Below are 18028 nucleotides of genomic sequence, written 5' to 3' on the forward strand. Positions count from 1 at the left end.
CCATCCAGGCCAGGGGTTTCTTTTCTTGGGAGTTTCAAAACTACCTTTTCAATCTCTTCTTTTGTTATGGATTTATTTAGTTGTTCTACCTCTGCTTGTGTTAGTTTAGGTAGGTAGGTAGTTTCTAGAAATTTGTCCATTTCCTCTAGGTTTTCAAATTTTTTAGAGTACAATTTTTCATAGTATTCTGTCATGATTCTTTTTATTTCAGTTGGTTGTGTTGTAGTGTCACCCATCTCATTTCTTCAATGGGTTATTTGCTTCCTTTCTTATTTTTCTTTTGTCAATTTGGCCAATGGTTTGTTGATTTTACCGAATTTTTCAAAGAACCAACTTTTGGTCTTACTGAGTTTTTCTAATGTTTTTCTGTTCTCTATTTCATTTATTTCTGTTCGAATCTTTATTACTGCCTTCCTTCTGGTGATAGCGGGCTTCTTTTGCTGCTTGCTTTCTATTTGTTCAAGTTGTAGGGTGAAAGTTTTGATCTGAATGCTTTTTTTGATATGTATGTCTACTGCTCTAAATTGTCCTCTGGGCACTGCTTTTATTGTGTCCCAAATGATTTGGTAAGCAGAGTTTCCATCCTCATTTGATTCTAGGAATTTATTTCATCTCTCATTTCTTCTATTACCCACTGGTTTTTAAGTAAGGTTTTATTCAGTTTCCATATATTCAACTTTTCTTCTTGATTTTCTGTTACTAACTTCAACCCTTGTAGCGCTGTGATCACAGAAGATGCTCTGCATTATTTCAATGGTTTCGATTTCATTGAGGGTGCCTTTGTGGCCTATAATGTAGTCTATTCTGGAGAATGATCGATGTCCACTGAAAATGAAAGTATACTTAGCTGCTGGTGGGTGAAATGTTCTGTATATGTCTGTAAGGTCAAGTTTGCTGAGTGTGACAATTAGATCTTCTATATCTTTAATTTCCTTCTAGTTCTTCTCTCCTTCACCGATAGTGATTTGTTGAAGTCTTCTACTACTATTGTGTAAGTGTCTACTTCTCTTTTCAGTGTGGTTAGAGTTTGTTTTACGCATTTTGGAGCTCTGTCACTGGGTTGGTATATATTTATTATCGTTATGCCCTCTTGGTGAATTGACACTTCAATCATTTTATAATCTCTTTCCTTATCATTTATGGTGGATTTTACCTTAAAGTCTATTTTACCAGAGATTAATATTGCCACTCTTGCTTCTTTTTGGTTGTTTGCTTACTTTTTTCCATCCTTTGATTTTTAATTTGTTATGTCTTTGTGTCTAAGGTGTGTCTGCTGTGACAGTGTATTAATGGGTCATTTCCTTAATCCATTATACTACTCTCTGTCTCTTTACTGGTACAATTAAGCCATTTACATTTAGTGTGTGAGTGTCTGAGTGTGTGAGTGTGTGAGTGTGTGTGTGTGTGAGACACTGACGATTTCTTTGTTCCACTTAATTTTCTGTGTAATTTCTGTTTGTTTGTGGATGTTCTTTTCATTTATTTTATTGTTCATTTTGTGATCACTAAGACATTTTGTTCTTGGTTTTTATTTTGACGTACTCTTTGTGGTTACCTTGAAATTTACTTTTAACTTCCTAAGTTTAGAACAGTCTTTTATTTCTTGATATCACCTTAACTTCCTCTCCATTTGAAAGTTCTATACCTACACTATTTACTCCTTCTCTTTGTTTAGACATTGTCATTTACAGATTGGTATCTCTGCTTCCACTTTCAGTCTTCTAGCTTTGTTTTAATTTTGAGAATTGTTTATCTAGGCTGGTATCTTGCTCATGCTGTTCTGTGTCCTAACCTCAGGTAGTTGTGTGATGTTGTTGGTTCTCTGTCCTAAGGACTTCCTTTAATATTTCTTATAAAGTTGTTCTGATTTTTATGAATTCCATTAGTTTCTGTTTATCTAGAAATGTCTTGATTTCTGCATCATATTTCAGAGATAATTTTGCTGGATATGTAATTCTTGGTTGGCAATTTTTTTTTCTTTCAAGGTTTTATCTAAGTCATCCCACTGTCTTCTTGACTACATGACTTCTGCTGAGTAATCAGAGCTTATTATTATTGGTTCCTCTTTGTAGGTGGCCATTTGTTCTTCCTGAGTTGCTCTCAGGATTCTTTGCCTTTGGTTTTGCTTAAGTTTGATTAGGATGTATCTTGGTGACTTTTTATTGGGGTCTATCACATAAGGAGTTCACTAAGCTTCTTGGATAAGTATCTTCTTGTTTTTCATGACATAAGGGAAGTTTTTATCAGCAAAAAAACCTTTAACATTTCTGTTTTCTATTGCCTACCCCTGTTCTGGAACTCCTACCACACGTAAATTTTTCCTCGTTAGTTTCCCACATAATTCTTAGGGTTTCTTTCTTTCTGATTTTTCCTCAAACAAACAGGTGTCAAGGGATTTGTCCTCCATTTTGCTAAGTCTGTCTTCCAGTATTCAATTCTGCTCTTATACTTTTCTATTAAGTTGTCTATTACTCAAATTTTACTGTTGCGCTTTTTGGATCTGCTGTTTTTGTATGGTATCTAATTGTCTACTTATTTTGTCATTTTCCTTTTATATTGTTTTCCTGTATTGTTTTGTCTGTGTTTTCCTTGATCTCTAAGAGAACACTGTATGTTAGTCTTCTCAATTCTTCATCAAGTAGTTTCATTACCATTTCTTCCTCCAGAAGGTTTTCTGGTTCTTTATTTTGGTCACTTGTTGGAGCTACCCTGACCTGCTTCTTTATGAGATTTTATATCGTCTGTTGTCTCTGAAACATAAAGGTGTTATTTATTGACTTTATTGTATGTTGTTTGCTGTATCCTGTTTCTTTGCTTTGTTTTGATATATCCAAGCAGGCAGGGTATGTGTGCTACTGTGGTCACTAATCTGGCCGCACTGGAGCTCTCACCTCCTATCTCCGCATGGGTGGGAGTATAAGCACACCTCTGTTTGCTGGCCTTGGGCGGCTGAGAATGTAGCTGGTGCTTCCGGTAAGATGTGTCTGTCCAACCAGTCATCTGGGCACGGGTACAGAAAGCATTCTCACTGGTCACTGGACTGGGTGTTGTGTATATACACTGTCACTATCTGGGTGTTCTGGACAAGGGTGCCGAGGTCACCACCAGGTGGGTGGCACAGAAACTCTGATGGTCCCAGGCAGGCTGGGCTGAGCTGAGCAGCGGTGGTCGGAGCAGCATAAGCCTCCAGTTACTGGGTGGGTGGGGAGCTACAGGGGGCAAGGCAGGGAGGATGCCACCTTCCACAAATGCCTAGTTGGAAAGCATGTCCGTCTGCTAGAGTGTGCTGCGGAGGAGGGTGTGCCACAAGTCCTTGAGCCTGCAGCTGAAGTGGCTGGAAGGAACAGGGGGCGCTGCTGGTTCTGCGGGCCCTGGCAAGGATGGCTAGGCATAGGAGGGCGCAGATGCCTCTGTTCACCAGGTCAGGGAGGCGAGGGAGGTGGGTGATGGGCGTTCAAGTGCACGGGCACGCAGTCGCTCTGGCTTGCCTTGCTGGGGGGGCGGTGACAGGCAGGCTAGCAGATGAGCACGTGTGCATCATCAGGAAGGACTGGGTGGGCAGACAAAACTGCACTGGAACAGCCTGCTTTTGCTTGCTTGGGTCAGTAGACAAGAAGGGCTGAGCCGGTGGTTAGGTCTGTGCCAGAGCAACCTGCCAGCACTTGGCACAGCTGGGCGATGGGAGAGGCAGGAAAGGCTGGGCATGTGGCCAAAGCCACACCAGAGTGGTCTTCTGGTGTTTGGTGGGGTCAGCAGGTGAGAAGGGAGGGGCAAGCAGAGCGGATCCATGTCGGATCGGCCTACCAGCGCTTGGCTTGAAAGGAGAGGCAGGCAGCTGGTTAGCACCAGAGCAGCCTGCCAGCACTCAGCTCAATCGTACAGGGTGGCCAAAGCCACACTGAAGCAGCCTACCAGCACTTGGCTTGATTGGGCAGGCAAGAAAGGTGAGAAAGGTGGGAAGTGGGGCCAGGTTTACCCTGGAGCGGCCTGCCAATGCTGGACTTGATCAGGAGTGTAGGAAAGGAGGAGTGGCAGCCAGTCTGTGCCAGAGCACACTACTGGCGCTCAGCTTGAGCGGCTGGGTAGGAAAGGCAGGGCAGGTAGCTAAAACTGTGCTGGGGCAGCCTACCAGTATACGGCACATTTATTCAGGCTAGTAGGAAGGGATGGGTGGCTAGGTTGGCACTATAGCAGCCTGCCGGCGCTCAGTGTGGCCGAGTGGGCAGGGAAGTCGAGGCAGCTGACCAGGTGTGGGGGAAGGGACAGGCTGTGCTATTATCCCCAGCGGTCTCAGGTGCAAAGATGGGGGGGTTTGCGCTGCTGTTCGCCTGGTTTTACTTTGGATGTGTCTCCTCAGTTTCTGTGTCTTGATGGGAATTCCATGAAGTTGCCTCCTATACTCCTTACACCTGGGATCACGGCTGTCTTTGTCCCAAGATGGCCACGTTGTGCCGGGCTTGTTGGCTAAGCACCTCAGCTCCGTCCCTTCTTGTTTGCCATTTCCAGTCAGTTTCTTTTTCTACTCGCCGTTCAATCTAGATTTTATCCCTTCAGCTGATGCTCAGGGTTCCAGGACTGACATCTGTATCTGCTTTACTTGGTTTTTTGGGTCTTTGCTGCAAAGCGACGGCGTAGTGTCTCTGTCTAGTCAACCATCTTGGCTCCCCCCTCCTCTACTTTAATTTTTATTGTGGTAAACCATATGTTACAAAACATTTCAACCACTTTTTATATGTATAATTCAGTAAAATTAATTACATTCACCATGTTATACAACAATCATTGTTCATATTCAATTATTTTCATTACCCTTAACAAAAACTCTGTACCCCTTAAGAATGGGAAATTTTTTAATTAAGGAAACTAATGGGAATTATCTAAAAATTGTCATAATAAGCAATTTCTCAAAACATATTGATACCTCTTATAAATCTCTACTTATTAATCTGAATCATAAAATGTTTAATTACTGCGTTTAAAACAGTATTCTTTCAAAAACAAAAATAATCTCTTACCTGTTTAACATCTCGAACAAGGTGAAACAGCATTGGATTGGTTGGACCTTGTTTCTTTAGCGAGAAAGAAACAGACCAAATTATTATTTTTTACTTCTAAAATATCTTAAGCAATTTTCTTTTTGTTACTGATAGGACTTTTATGAACCTTGTTATATACATTACCTTACTTTTATTTCCTTAAGTTATGTTCATATAAATGGAACCAAAAAAGAATATTATCATTTCATATAGCCATATTTACTTCCAACATGATGAATAATTTCAAAGTATCACTCAAATGACACATAATGTTTTGTTTTGTAACAGTCCAGACAACATTGCAAGTTTAACAATTCTGTATTTTAGACATTTAAGAAAGTATCTTTCCACTTCTTTCACTGGTAATTGAGCAGCTCATTCACTTTCTTGTTAAAATATCTGTACCTGTTTCTACCACTAATCAAGTCATCTCAATAATTTAAATTTTGGGGTAACCAGCCTTTATACATTAAGGTATACCTTATTTTTCCTAACATCTTATTTCCCTTTATGTATATCATTAAACGTGGATCAAACACAAGTTTTCATTTTACTTACTCATCTCATTTTAATGGCATCCTGTATTTTGAAAACATATCAAAAACGTTATCTTCCAGACCAAGACTGAAGTAAATGAGCAAAAATATATTCCACTAAACTTTCTAGGCAGTGCTTTGACTCATCTAGAATTTATTGCAAAAAATTCTGCATGGCACACATCAAGTAGCTTACTCACAATACCTTAAATTCTACTGTACTGAGATTTTCTGCCACTTCTATGCTTTTAATTTTTTAATATGAGAGGTCATGATAATAATCAATTAAAATTAATCAACTTTTCTATTTTGATCAACTCTACTTAGTAATATATTTTTGAATCTTACTGGGTAAATCTACCATTATTTTTTTGAAAAACTGTTTTGACACTCCTAGCTTTCAAGATCTATGTAATATCTAACGATTACTAAAATTGGTAATTTATATAAATGATATTTCATCTTACCTTATTTTTAACATTATTTAGTTCAGCCACTCAGAAACTGATTTCTCTCTGACCACCCTCCCCACAAATTGACTTTTGCATTTTTCCCCATATAAAACTTTATACATACATTGTTACATAACTCCAACTGCTCTCCCCAATCTGTGACAGCATACTCCTCCTTTCCACCCCTGATTCCCCACGTCCATTCAACCAGCTCCTAATCCTATCTGCACTCCCATCTCACCTTTGGACAGAAGCTGCCCATTTAGTCCATTCTATCTACTGGAGCTAAGAGGCAAACTCCTCACAAGGATCACTTTATGTCCCACAGTCCAGTCCAATCCCTGTCTAAAGAGGTGGCCCTGGAAATTGTTTTAGTAATGGGCTGACAGAGAATCCAGGGGCCATGCTTTCTGGGGTTCCTCCAGTTTCAGTCAGACCATTAAGTCTGGTCTTCTTACTAGAATATGAGTTCTGCACCCCACCTTTTTCCTGCTCCATCAGGGGACACTCTGTTGCATTCCCTGTCAGGGCAGTCATTGGTGACACCCGGGCACCATCTAGTTCTTCTGGTCTCAGGCTGATGAAGTCTCTGGTTTAAGTGGCCCTTCCTGTCTCTTAGACTAATACTTTCCTTGTATCTTTAGTGTTCTTCATTCTCCTTTACTCCAGATGGCTGTGACCAATGGATGCATCTTAGACGGCCGCTTGCAAGCTTTTACGACCCCAAGCGCCACTCACCAAAGTAGAATGCAGAACATTTTCTTAATAAGCTTTGTTATGCCAGTTAACCTAGATGTCCCCTGAAAGCATGGTTCCCAGACCCCTACCCCTGCTACTCTATCGCTCCAAGTATTTGATTGTATTCAGGCAACTTCTTAGCCTTGGTTTAGTCCAGTTGTGCTGACTACCCCTGTAGTGTGTGCTGTCCTTCTCTTCACCTAATTCTTATCTACTATCTAGTTAGTTAATAGCCCTCACCCTCGCTCCCTACCCTCATAACCATCAAAGAATATTTTCTTCTGCGTTTAAACCTTTTACTGAGTTCTTATAATAGTGATCTTATATATCTGTCCTTCTGTGACTGACTAAATTCACTCAGCATAATGTTCTCCAGATTCCTCCATGTTATGTTTCACAGCTTCATCATTGTTCTTTATCGCTGCATAGTATTCCACTGCGTGGATATACCATAATTCGTTTATCCATTCATCCACTGATGGGCACCTACGTTGTTTCCATCTTTTTGCAATTGTGAACAGTGCTGCGATGAACATGGGTGTGCATATATCTACTCGTATGACGACTATTACTTCTATATGATATATTACAAGGTGTGGGACAGCTGGATCGTATAGTACCTTTATTTCTAGCTTTTTAAGGAGGCCAAATCGACTTCCAAAGTGCTTGTACCATTTTACATTCCCACCAACAGTGTGTAAGTGTTCCAGTCTCTCCACAACCTCTCCAGCATTTACTATTTTGTGTTTTTTGGATTAATACTAGTCTTCTTGGGGTGAGATGATATCTCATTGCAGTTTTGATCTGCATTTCTCTAATGGCTAATGATTGCAAGCATTTATTTCTTCATCTGTCTGTTAGCCGCCTGAATATCTTCTTTGGCAAAGCGCCTGTTAATATCCTTTGCACATTTTTAAACTGGGATATTTGTCTTTTGTTACTGAAGGTTTGCAGTATCTCACAGAATTTAGAGATTAGACGCTGATCGGATTTGTTGTAGCCAAAATTTTTTTCCCACTCTCTAGGTTATCTTTTGACTCTTTTGCTGAAGTCTTTCAATGAGTCTAAGTGTTTGATTTTTAGGAGCTCCCACTTATCTGATCTCTCTTCTGGTGCTTGTGGATTGTTACTTATGGTTCATATTCTGTTTATGCCGCATATTACGGCTCCTAGTGTTGTCCCTATTTTTTCTTTCATGATCTTCATTGTTTTTGATTTTATATTTAAGTCTTTCATCCAGTGTGAGTTAGTTTTTGTGCATGGTGTGAGGTATGGGTCTTGTTTCAGTTTTCTGCACATGGATATCCAGTTAGCCAGCACCGTATGTTAAAGAGACTGTCTTTCCCCCAATTAACAGACTCTGGGCTTGGTCAAACATCAGCTGCTCACAGGTGGATGAATTTATGTCTGGGTTCTCAATTCTGATCCATTGGTCTATGTATCTGTTGTTGTACCAGTACCAGGCTGTTTTGACTACCGAGGCAGTAAAATAGGTTCTAGAATCAGGTAGTTTGAGGCCTCCCACATTGTTCTTCTTCTTGAGTAATGCTTTACTTATCCAGGGCCTCTTCCCTTTCTATATGAAGCTGGTGATCTGTTTCTCCATCTCATTAAAAAATGCCGGTGGAATTTGGATTGGGATTGCATTGTATCTGTCAATTGCTATGGGTAGAACTGACATATGCACTATGTTCAGTATACCTATCCGTGATCAAGGTATGTTTTTCCACTTATGCAGGTCTCTTTTGGTTTCTTACCGTAGTGTCTTTTAGTTTTCATTGTATAGGTCTCTTACATCTCTGGTTATATTTAATCCTATTTTATCTTCTTGGGGGCTATTGTAAATGGTATTGATTTGGTGACTTCTTCTTCAAGGTTCTCTTTGTTGGTGTAAAAGAATCCAACTGTCTTTTGTATGTTTATCTTGAACCTGAAACTTTGCTAAAATCTTCTATTAGAGTTCCAGTAGTTTTCTTTAGTGTTTTCTTTGTATAAGATCATCTGCAAACAGAGATACTTTCACTTCTTCCCTACCAATTTGGATGCCCTTTATTTCTTTTTCTAGCCTAACTGCTCTGGCTATGACCTTCAGCACAATGTTGAATAAGAGTGGTGATACAGGGCATCCTTGTCTGTTCCTGTTCTAAAGGGGAATGTTTCAAAGTCTCTCCATTTCGGCTGATGTGGGTGTTGGCTTTGCATAAATGTCCTTATTATATTCAGGAAAGTCCCTTCTATTCCTATTTTACTGAGACTTTCTATCATGAATGGGTGTTGGACTTTCTCAATTGTCTTTTCTACATTAATTGATAAGATCATGTAGGTCTTTTCTTTTATTAGTATGATGGATTACAGTGACTGCTTTTCTAATGTTGAATCATCGCTCCATACCTACTATAAATCTCACTGGATCATGATGAATTATTTTTTTAATATGTTGCTGAATTCTATAGGCTAGAATTTTTTAGAAGATTTCTGCATGAACGTTCATAAGAAATACTGGTCTGCAATTTTCTTTTTTTGTGGTGTCTTTACCTGGTTTTGGTATCAGGGTTATGCTGGCTTTACAGAAAGAGTTTGGGAGTATTCCATGCTTTTCTATGCCCTGAAATACCTTTCGTAGTAGTGGTGTTAACCCTTCTCTGAAAGTTTGGTAGAATTCTCCAGTGAAGACATCGGGCCAGGGCTTTTTTTGGTTGGGAATTTTTAAATTACCTTTTCAACCTATTCTTTTATTATGGGTTTATTTAGTTGTTTTACCTCTGTTTATGTCAATTTAAGTAGGTAGTGAGTTTCTAGAAATTTGTCCATTTCCCGTAGGTTTTCAAATTTGTCAAAGAGTACAATTTTTCATAGTATTTTGTTATGATTCTTTTAATTTCAGTTTCTGTTGTGATATCACCCATCTCATTTCTTATACGGGTTATCTGCTTCCTCTCCTGTTTTTCTTTTATCAGTTTGGCCAATGGTTTATCAATTTTGTGGATCTTTTCAAAGAATCAGCTTTTGGTCTTGTTAACTCTTTCAATTGTCTTTCTATTCTCTATTTCATTTAATTCTGCTCTCATTCTTATTATTTCCTTTCTTCTGGCACCTGAGGGCTTCTTTAAATGCTATCTTTCTACTTATTCCAGTTGTAGGGTTAATGTTTTGATTATGGCTCTTTCTTCTTTTTGGATGAGTGCACTGATTGCTATAAACTGACCTCTGCACACTGCTTTCACTGCATCCCATAGGTTCTGGTAGGATGTGTTTTCATTCTTGTTTGATTCTGTGAATTTCTTTATTCCATCCTTAATTTCTTCTGTAACGCAGTAGTTTTTGAGCACGGAGTTGTTCAGTTTCCACGTGTTTGACTTTTTCTTGCCTTTTCTGTAGTTCATTTCTACTTTTATGGCTTTATAGTCAGAAAAGATGCTTTGTAATATTTCAATGGTTTGGATTTTATTAAGGCTTGCTTTATGGCTAATATGTGGTCTATTCAGGAGAATGTCCCATGTGCGTTGGAAAAGAAGGTATACCTGGCTGCTGCCGGGTGGAGGGTTTGGTGTATGTTTATGTATCATGTTGGCTGACTGTAGCATTTATCTCTTCCGTGTCTTTGTTGAGCTTCTTTCTGGATGTTCTGTCCTCCACCGAAAGTGGTGTGTTGAAGTCTCCTACTACTATTGCGGAGCTGTCTATACCTATTTTCAGTGCTGTTACAGTTTGTTTTATGTATTTTGGAGCCCTGTCTTTGGGTGCATAAATATTTATTATAGTTATGTCCTCCAGGTGTACTGACCCTTTAATCATTATATACTGTCCTTCCTTATCCTTCGTGCTGGATATTACTTTAAAGTCTATTTTATTAGAGATAAATATTGCCACTCCTGCTCTTTTTTTTACTGTTGTTTGCTTGATATATTTTTTTCCATCCTTTGAGTTGTCGTTTGTTTGTGTCTGTAAGTCTAAGGTGTGTCTCTTGTAGGCAGCATATAGATGGATGGTGTTTTTTTATCCAATCGGCCACTCTCTGTCTCTTTATTGGTGCATTTAGTCCATTTACATTCAGCACAATTATTGCTAAGTATGAGTTTAATGCTGTCATATTGATGCCTGTTTTTGTGTGTTGTTCACAGTTTCCTTGTTCCACTTAATTTTCTGTGCCGAGTTTTTTTTTCTGTATTTTCTTTGCATCTTTTTCATTGTTGTTGATACTGTGTCTGCTGAGTCTTTATATGTTTTTCTTAGTTTTTTATTTTGACTTGTAGGATTGTTAGTTTCCTTTGTGGTTACTATTTGCCCCTATTTTTCTGAGTTTATACCAGTCTTTTATTTCTTTATATCGCCTTGACTTCCTCTTCATATGAAAAATCTATATCTACATTTTTTAAGTCCCTCTTTTCTGTTTTAATGTTGTCATCTTTTACATACTGACATCTTTTTCCCTATTTTCAGTGCTTTAGCTGATTTACTTTTGTGACCTCCCTTTCTGGGTTGATGTCTGGTGGCTCTGTCCTGTGTTCTAGTCTTGGGTTGTTATCTGATGTTACTGATTTTCTAACCGGAGGACTCCCTTTAGTATTTCTTGTAATTTTGGTTTGGTTTTTGCAAATTCCCTAAACTTCTGTTTATCTGGAAATGCCCGAACTTCGCCATTATACTTGAGAGACAGTTTGACTGGATATATATAATTCCTGGCTGGCAGTTTTTTTCCTTCAAGGCTTTATATATGTCATCCTATTGCCTTCTTACCTGCATGGTTTCTGCTTGGTAGTCCGAGCTTATTCTTATTGACTCTCCTGTGTAAATGACTTTTCGTTCACCCCTAGCTGCTCTTAAACTTCTCTCTTTATCTTTGGTTTTGGCAAGTTTGATTAGAATATGTCTTGGTAATTTTCTTTTGCGATCTAACTTATATGGGTTTTGATGAGCATCTTGGATTGGTATCTTGTCAACTTTCATGGTATCAGGGAAGTTTTCTGCCAAAGTATCTTCAGCAATTCTCTCTGTATTTTCTGTTATCCCCCCCCATTCTAGTACTCCGATCACTCGCAGGTTACTCCTCTTGATAGAGTCTCACATAATTCTTAGGATTTCTTCATTTTTTATTTTTAAACCTTTTATCTGATTTTTCCTCAAATAAGTTGGTGTCAAGTGCTTTATCTTCAATCTCACTAATTCTGACTTCCACTGCCTCAATTCTGCTCCTATGACTTTCTATTGAGTTGTCTTATCCTGAAATTTTATTGTTAATCTTCTGGATTTCTGATTGCTGTCTCTCTATGGATTCTTGCAGCCTGTTAAATTTGTCATTATGCTCTTCTCTAATCTTTTTTATTTCTTCTGTTGTGTGTTCTGCATTTTGCTTAATTTCCTTCCTTATTTCTTAGAGTTCTGTATATTAATCTTTTGTATTCTGCCTCTGATAATTCCAAGAGATTTTCCTTCTCTGGAAAATTTCTAGATTCTTTATTTTGGGAGCTTGCTGAAGCCATCATGGATTGCCGCTGTATGTGATTTGATATTGACTGTTGTCTCAGAGCCATCAATAAGTTATTATATACATTTATTTTATGTTTGCTTTCTGTGTCCTAGCTTCTTGTTTTGTTTTGATATGCCCAAATAGGCTGCTCTTATGAACTAGTTGCATTATTCGCATCTTTGAAGCTCTACTCTCCTGTCACCAGGTGGTCAGATCTATTACTAAGTATGTGAGCTCAGGAGTCCGCCCACTCCTCTTGTATGGATTCAGCTCGGGTGCCCAGGTAGATTGCCACCAAGTGTGTGGTGTAGGCTCTCACTTACAGTCCTAAACAGGCAAGTGTGACTGATGTAGGCACAGGCATCTGGCTGCAGCAGGGGTACACACTCTGAGCAAGGCAAGGGGCTGATGGCTGTCCCCGAATGTCCAGGAGGAAGGCGTGTCCCTCTTCCCTAGAGCGCGCAGGTGGGTGTGTTTTGCAGCTGGACTATGAACACCTAATGCTGTTGGCTGTAAGGACTGGGGGGCACCTCTTATTCTTGGGCTTCTATTGCAGGTGGCTAGGTGGCAAGGGTGGAGCCACCAGTCCTCAGTCCCCTGATGTGGGTAGGTGAAGACCGTGCTTCATGGGCAGAGCAGTGTCAAATGTCAAGAACCTGCCACTTCACAGCTCAAACAGTTGAAGTTAGAGTTCCAGTACATACCGCTGTACTGCGGTAATGAGGGCCTACACTGTTAAGATGGGCCCACACAAGTCTATGCATGGGGAAAAGCACTCAAAGTCCGTGGATCCCTTATGCCTGTGCCTAGGCAAAGGAGCTGTGCCTACCCTGGGTTCCTGGCTTACGGGAGCCGGCAGTTTATTTTTTCCCCGTTTGTTAATCTGTTCACTCTCCAAGGCAGGGAGAATGGCTCCGGGCATGTGATGGATCCTACTTACAGCCCAGGGGACTTGGCAATTGCTGAAGCCGGTTCCATATCCAGTGCGGAGCAGGGAGGTAAATGGGTGCAAGGTTTTTCCCTAAAGGGGGTATTTTTGATCCGTGCAGTAGGCAGTACGCAATTACTTATCTTTCGCAGGATCGAGGGCGGCTTCTCACTGGTTCTGGATGGCTGAGTAGACTCTCAGCGGCTGGGTCTCTCCCGATGAGGAAAACGTGCCTCCTGAGTACAGCTGCTTGCCTGCCTCACTGCTCACTCCCAAGCTGATCAGGCCTGAAGGGCTCAGACTCTCGCCACGTCAGGTCTATCAACTCCTCGCTGCTTCCAAACCGTCTCTCCCTCCCCCTGCCACTCAGTCCAGTTCCTCAACTCTGCCTTTGATGTTCAGGGCTCCAAGACTGCCATATATAGCTGAATCACTTGTTTTTTCGGGTCTTTGTTGTAAAAGGGTCCATAGGAAGCGTATGACTACTCTGCCATCTCGGCCTCACCTCCTTTCTTAAATAAATGTATCTTCTAACTTAATAAGAAGTACTCAATATTTTTAATTATTAGGAATCATTTTAGTGTATTTTCTCTAGTTGTATATAAACACACAGACTTCAATTACAATTTTTCTGAGTTCTGTTTTATCTGAATCCATTAGATATAACTCCTTGGTACAAAATAAATACATTTTAGCACAGCAGTTCTCAAAATATGATTAAGAATCCCTAAAGGCCCCCCACGTTCCTTCGGGAGGTCCACGATATCAAAACTCTCTTAATAATATTAAGCTGTTACTTGTATTTTTCATTCTCATTCTCTCACAAGTATTCAGTGGTATTTTCTGAGGGCTTATTGATCTGTGGTATCTCAAGAGATTAAATTCAGAAGCAGATACAAAAATTCAAGTATCTTCTCTGAATACAGATGCTAACGAGATTTACAAAAGTCTAGAACAATCCAACTCTTCACGAAATTAATTTCTCTAAAAAATGTTATTTATGTTAACTTTTAATGGACTTATGAATTGGTAAGCAGTTTTAAATTTCTGAACTTTACTTTCTAATATGGTAAATATCCACACATAAACAAAAGCCCCTTGGAGTTCTTAATAATTTTTATGTAAAGGAGCCCTGATTCCAAAAAGTTTGAGACTACTGCTTTCTCATGTTGTTAAATCCTTAATACTTTTCAAAGCTTAATCAAAAATTAAAGCTAGTAACTTTGAGGTATGCAATTAAAAAACTTACCTGCTTTGCTAATGGGAATAATTTATATTGTTTTATATTACATTTACGTTTCAGAGATAAACTACTTCAGCGCAATGAATAACTCAATTTTTAAGTTTGTTTGCTATAGACAGGATGCACCAAAGTTCAATGTTACTGTGCAAGGTACTATTAAAGACAAAGGGGGTAGGTGGGAATAAATATATAATCTCTGCCCAAAAGAAATTTATAACCCATAGGGGAAGATATAATTGCTCTTAACTATAACACTGTTCTACGTGGAGGTAGTGACACAGCATTTGAGCTACATTCCAAACAATGAATAAAATTTCAATAAGTGAGAAGTAGCTGGAAAACACACACCAGCACTACAGAAATAGAAAATGCTTAAAAAGAAGTTTATATTTTTAGGGAACAGTAGTTAGATCACTGAAGTTCAAAAACTGTATATAGGAGAGAATAAAAAGGCCAAATAAAAAAGGCAGCTAGAGCAAAATGTGGCTAAGGGTTGAAAAATCAGGCTCAGTTTGGATATTATTATATACACAATAGAGAGCCATCAAAGGTTTTTAAACTGGAAAAAGATTATACAAAATCTATGATTACAAAAATATTTAGTTAAAAAATTGATTTGAGGAAGGATATACAGACAAGGAGATTAAATAGATTACTGCAGTAGACAATGCTGGGAAAGACCGAGTAGCACAGAGGCATCAAGAATGAAAAGGAGATAAATAGGTAGAAATTGATGACACAGCTTTATATAGATGTCAAAGTAAGAAAGCTAGGGATTTGGTCATAGTGTTCATTAAAGCACAGCTCAATACAATTCATACTGTTAATGTTAGAAAACCCAGGGGAAGGACAGTATTTACCCTCTTCAATACTAGTGGCACAACAAAATTTAAAATGAAATGGAAAATGCTTTGTGAAGGGAGTAACAAGTTTTCAGGAGCCATTTAAGAAAAATGAAAGAATATGTAAGCTAAAAGTGAGATACCACAAGGTCAAAGCCAAGACTGTAAAAACAAAACAAAATTTAAAAAAACAGAGGGAAGAAAAAATTATGTGCAATTTCCCCCATTACACAAAGAAGTCAAAAGAAACATAATAAACCTAGAATCAGGAAGTTGATCTTATAGATTAAACAAGGGGGTAAGGGAAGGGAAAAGCACACAGGGATGTTACAGGTTTAGAAGGTCTATGTCAAGTGAAATAACTATGTTTGTTTTTTATGTGGCTATATGGCGGTAGGGAAGGGCTCTAGAAACAGGAAAAGAGTTTTAGAATGCCATACAGCTAACCGACACTGAGATTTACTGTAATGTAAACTACCAGCAAGACATTAAAGGCTTATCAATAGGACTGAATATATTTAAGTAAACTGACACTTCCCCAAAATGACAAAATTCTGTCAGCAAAGACATTGAGCAGACTTACAGTGTTGTAAAGTTCTTCCAGTCTAGGAATAGTAAGGAATTTATGCATGCTTACTCCATTTTCAATAAGAAGTTTTACAAATGCAACTCTATCCATTACAAGAGCATCTAGCATAGCTTGTTCCAAGGATCCAACCTAAAAAAAAAAATCAGAATTAATAAATATATTGTTAAAGTTTTAATTACAAAAATACTTCTAAATGACAAGTCCTTAGGATTTATACCTATTTGATCCTGAACAGTTTTAGAACAAAATTAGAAAGATGGAAAAGAGTAAAAGACAGGACTTAAGACGTAAGGATAGATGAAAATACCTGTCTAGGGCAGCATTCCCAAAAAGCATTCCATAAACATTATTTCTGTAGGAGAACAAATGCTACACGGAAACAACAAAAACATCCATCATCAAGTAAATTTGGGGAAAAAATTCCTTAAAGCAATGGCTCGTAAATCTGTAGAAAAGCTTTTTGGGAGAGACTGTTTCAATAACTGGGGCCTGTTACTGACATTTAATGGGGTCCAGAAATCCACAAATCATACAATATGCTGGACAATTCCACAACAAAAAGAAACTGTCCCACATATCACACAGTTTTCTACTATACTGTTAGATGCTCATGAGTGAAAAATCTGTAATTCAGTTTTACATATAAACACAAAGTATCCTGACAGTTTTGTTATAAACGGTATTTTCAAAAAATACAATTAATCACATAAGCTAGGTAAGATTATAACTAGCTTTCTTTGGAACTTTGGAAGAAACTGTTCAACGTTAGACAAAATTGTATCTCTGAAAACAAAACATCTGTATCAGTCAGCATTAGTAGCTGTCTCTTGCAAAATTTTAGACTCCTTCACAGAATGTCAACAGATTCAAAATCAAATACTGTTAAAATAGTGGAGACACATGAAATGTACGGATTCCACTGCATATCAATAAAGGTAGCTATAATACTATTTCATGCTGTTGCTTCTATAATATTTTAACTTTGGTACCAAATGCTAAAAAATCTTTGTGATAAAAGTCAACACCTTAATTTTTTTTGCCTGTTATTTTTCAATCTTATTCTGTTCTGTGTTCAGAGATTATCACACAACTATAAAACTGCTCTACAGCAGCTTATAATATCATTTCCTGCTTCAATCTACCTTCTAGTCCTCATCACCTAACAAAAGATATGGTCTCCAACATCTTTTTAAGTATACAGACTAAATTTATATCTTACTGTGTCACAGGATTTCAAGATGAGAGGTATGTTTTCTGTGATATTTTTCATTACTCTGTTCTGTGTTATAACTGTATATATATATTTGACATTACAGTTAAAAATAAAGCCAAATTTTATATTTTCACCAAAAAAAAAAGGTCCTCCAAGGCCAACAAGGGAGCACGTTGACATGTCATGGGGTGGTTACCCAATGTCATACAACAATACGTGTACTGACTGTTTAATGAGAAAACATTTGTTCTGTAAACCTTCACCTAAAGTACAAAAGCTAGAAAATAGAAATACCATATGATCCAGCAATCCCGCTCTTAGGAACCTATCCCAGAGAAATAAGAGCCGTCACATGAATGGACATACGCACACCCATGTTCATGGCAGCATTGTTCACAACAGCAAAAAGATGGAAACAACCTAGATGCCCATCAACAGATGAAGGGATAAACAAACTATGGTACATACACACAATGGAGTATTATGTAACGATAAAGAACAATGATGAATCTGTGAAGCATCTCATATAACATGGATGAAACTAGAGGACATTATGCTGAGTGAAATAAGTCAATCACAAAAGGACAAATATTGTATGAGACCTCTATTATAAAAACTCATGAAAAGTTTACACACAAAAAGTAACAATCTTTGTCAGTTACAAGGGATGGGAGGGGTGGGGGGAATACTAAATAAGCAATAGATAAGCTGTAACTTTGCTGATGGCTAAGACAGTACACAATACTGGGGATGCCAGCACAACTTCTACAAGGAAAGGTCATAGAAGCTCCATGGACACTTCCTAACTCCCTGAGGGACTGAACTGCTAGGTGGAGGGATGTGGAGAACACGGTCTCGGGGAACATCTAGCTCAACTGGCATAACACAGTTTATAAAGACATTGTTCTACATTCTACCTTGGTGAGTAGTGTCTGGGGTCTTAAAAGCCTGTGAGCAGGCATTTGGGAGGACTCCGGCAAGACG

The 18028-nt window shown here is 38.6% G+C and overlaps 1 protein-coding gene across 7 annotated transcripts in view; it reads right to left on the reverse strand.

The window, feature by feature from the left end:
* The window catches only part of TRPM7 (transient receptor potential cation channel subfamily M member 7), a 176138-nt gene that overhangs the window by 74671 nt on the left and 83439 nt on the right, over positions 1 to 18028 (reverse strand). For all 7 annotated transcript variants that reach the window (XR_002824320.1, XM_023732465.1, XM_023732467.1 and 4 more), the window contains 2 exons: positions 15826 to 15960; positions 5016 to 5069 (listed from right to left, as the gene is read on the reverse strand). Coding sequence is in view for 6 of the 7 variants with exons in the window: in XM_023732465.1 (XP_023588233.1) it covers positions 5016 to 5069; positions 15826 to 15960 (189 nt within the window). In the remaining variant the exon portion in view is untranslated. The remainder of the gene's footprint in view (positions 1 to 5015; positions 5070 to 15825; positions 15961 to 18028) is intronic.

The sequence above is a fragment of the Trichechus manatus genome, unplaced genomic scaffold, assembly GCF_000243295.1.
Source record: "Trichechus manatus latirostris isolate Lorelei unplaced genomic scaffold, TriManLat1.0 scaffold00052, whole genome shotgun sequence".
Classification (NCBI taxonomy): domain Eukaryota; kingdom Metazoa; phylum Chordata; class Mammalia; order Sirenia; family Trichechidae; genus Trichechus; species Trichechus manatus.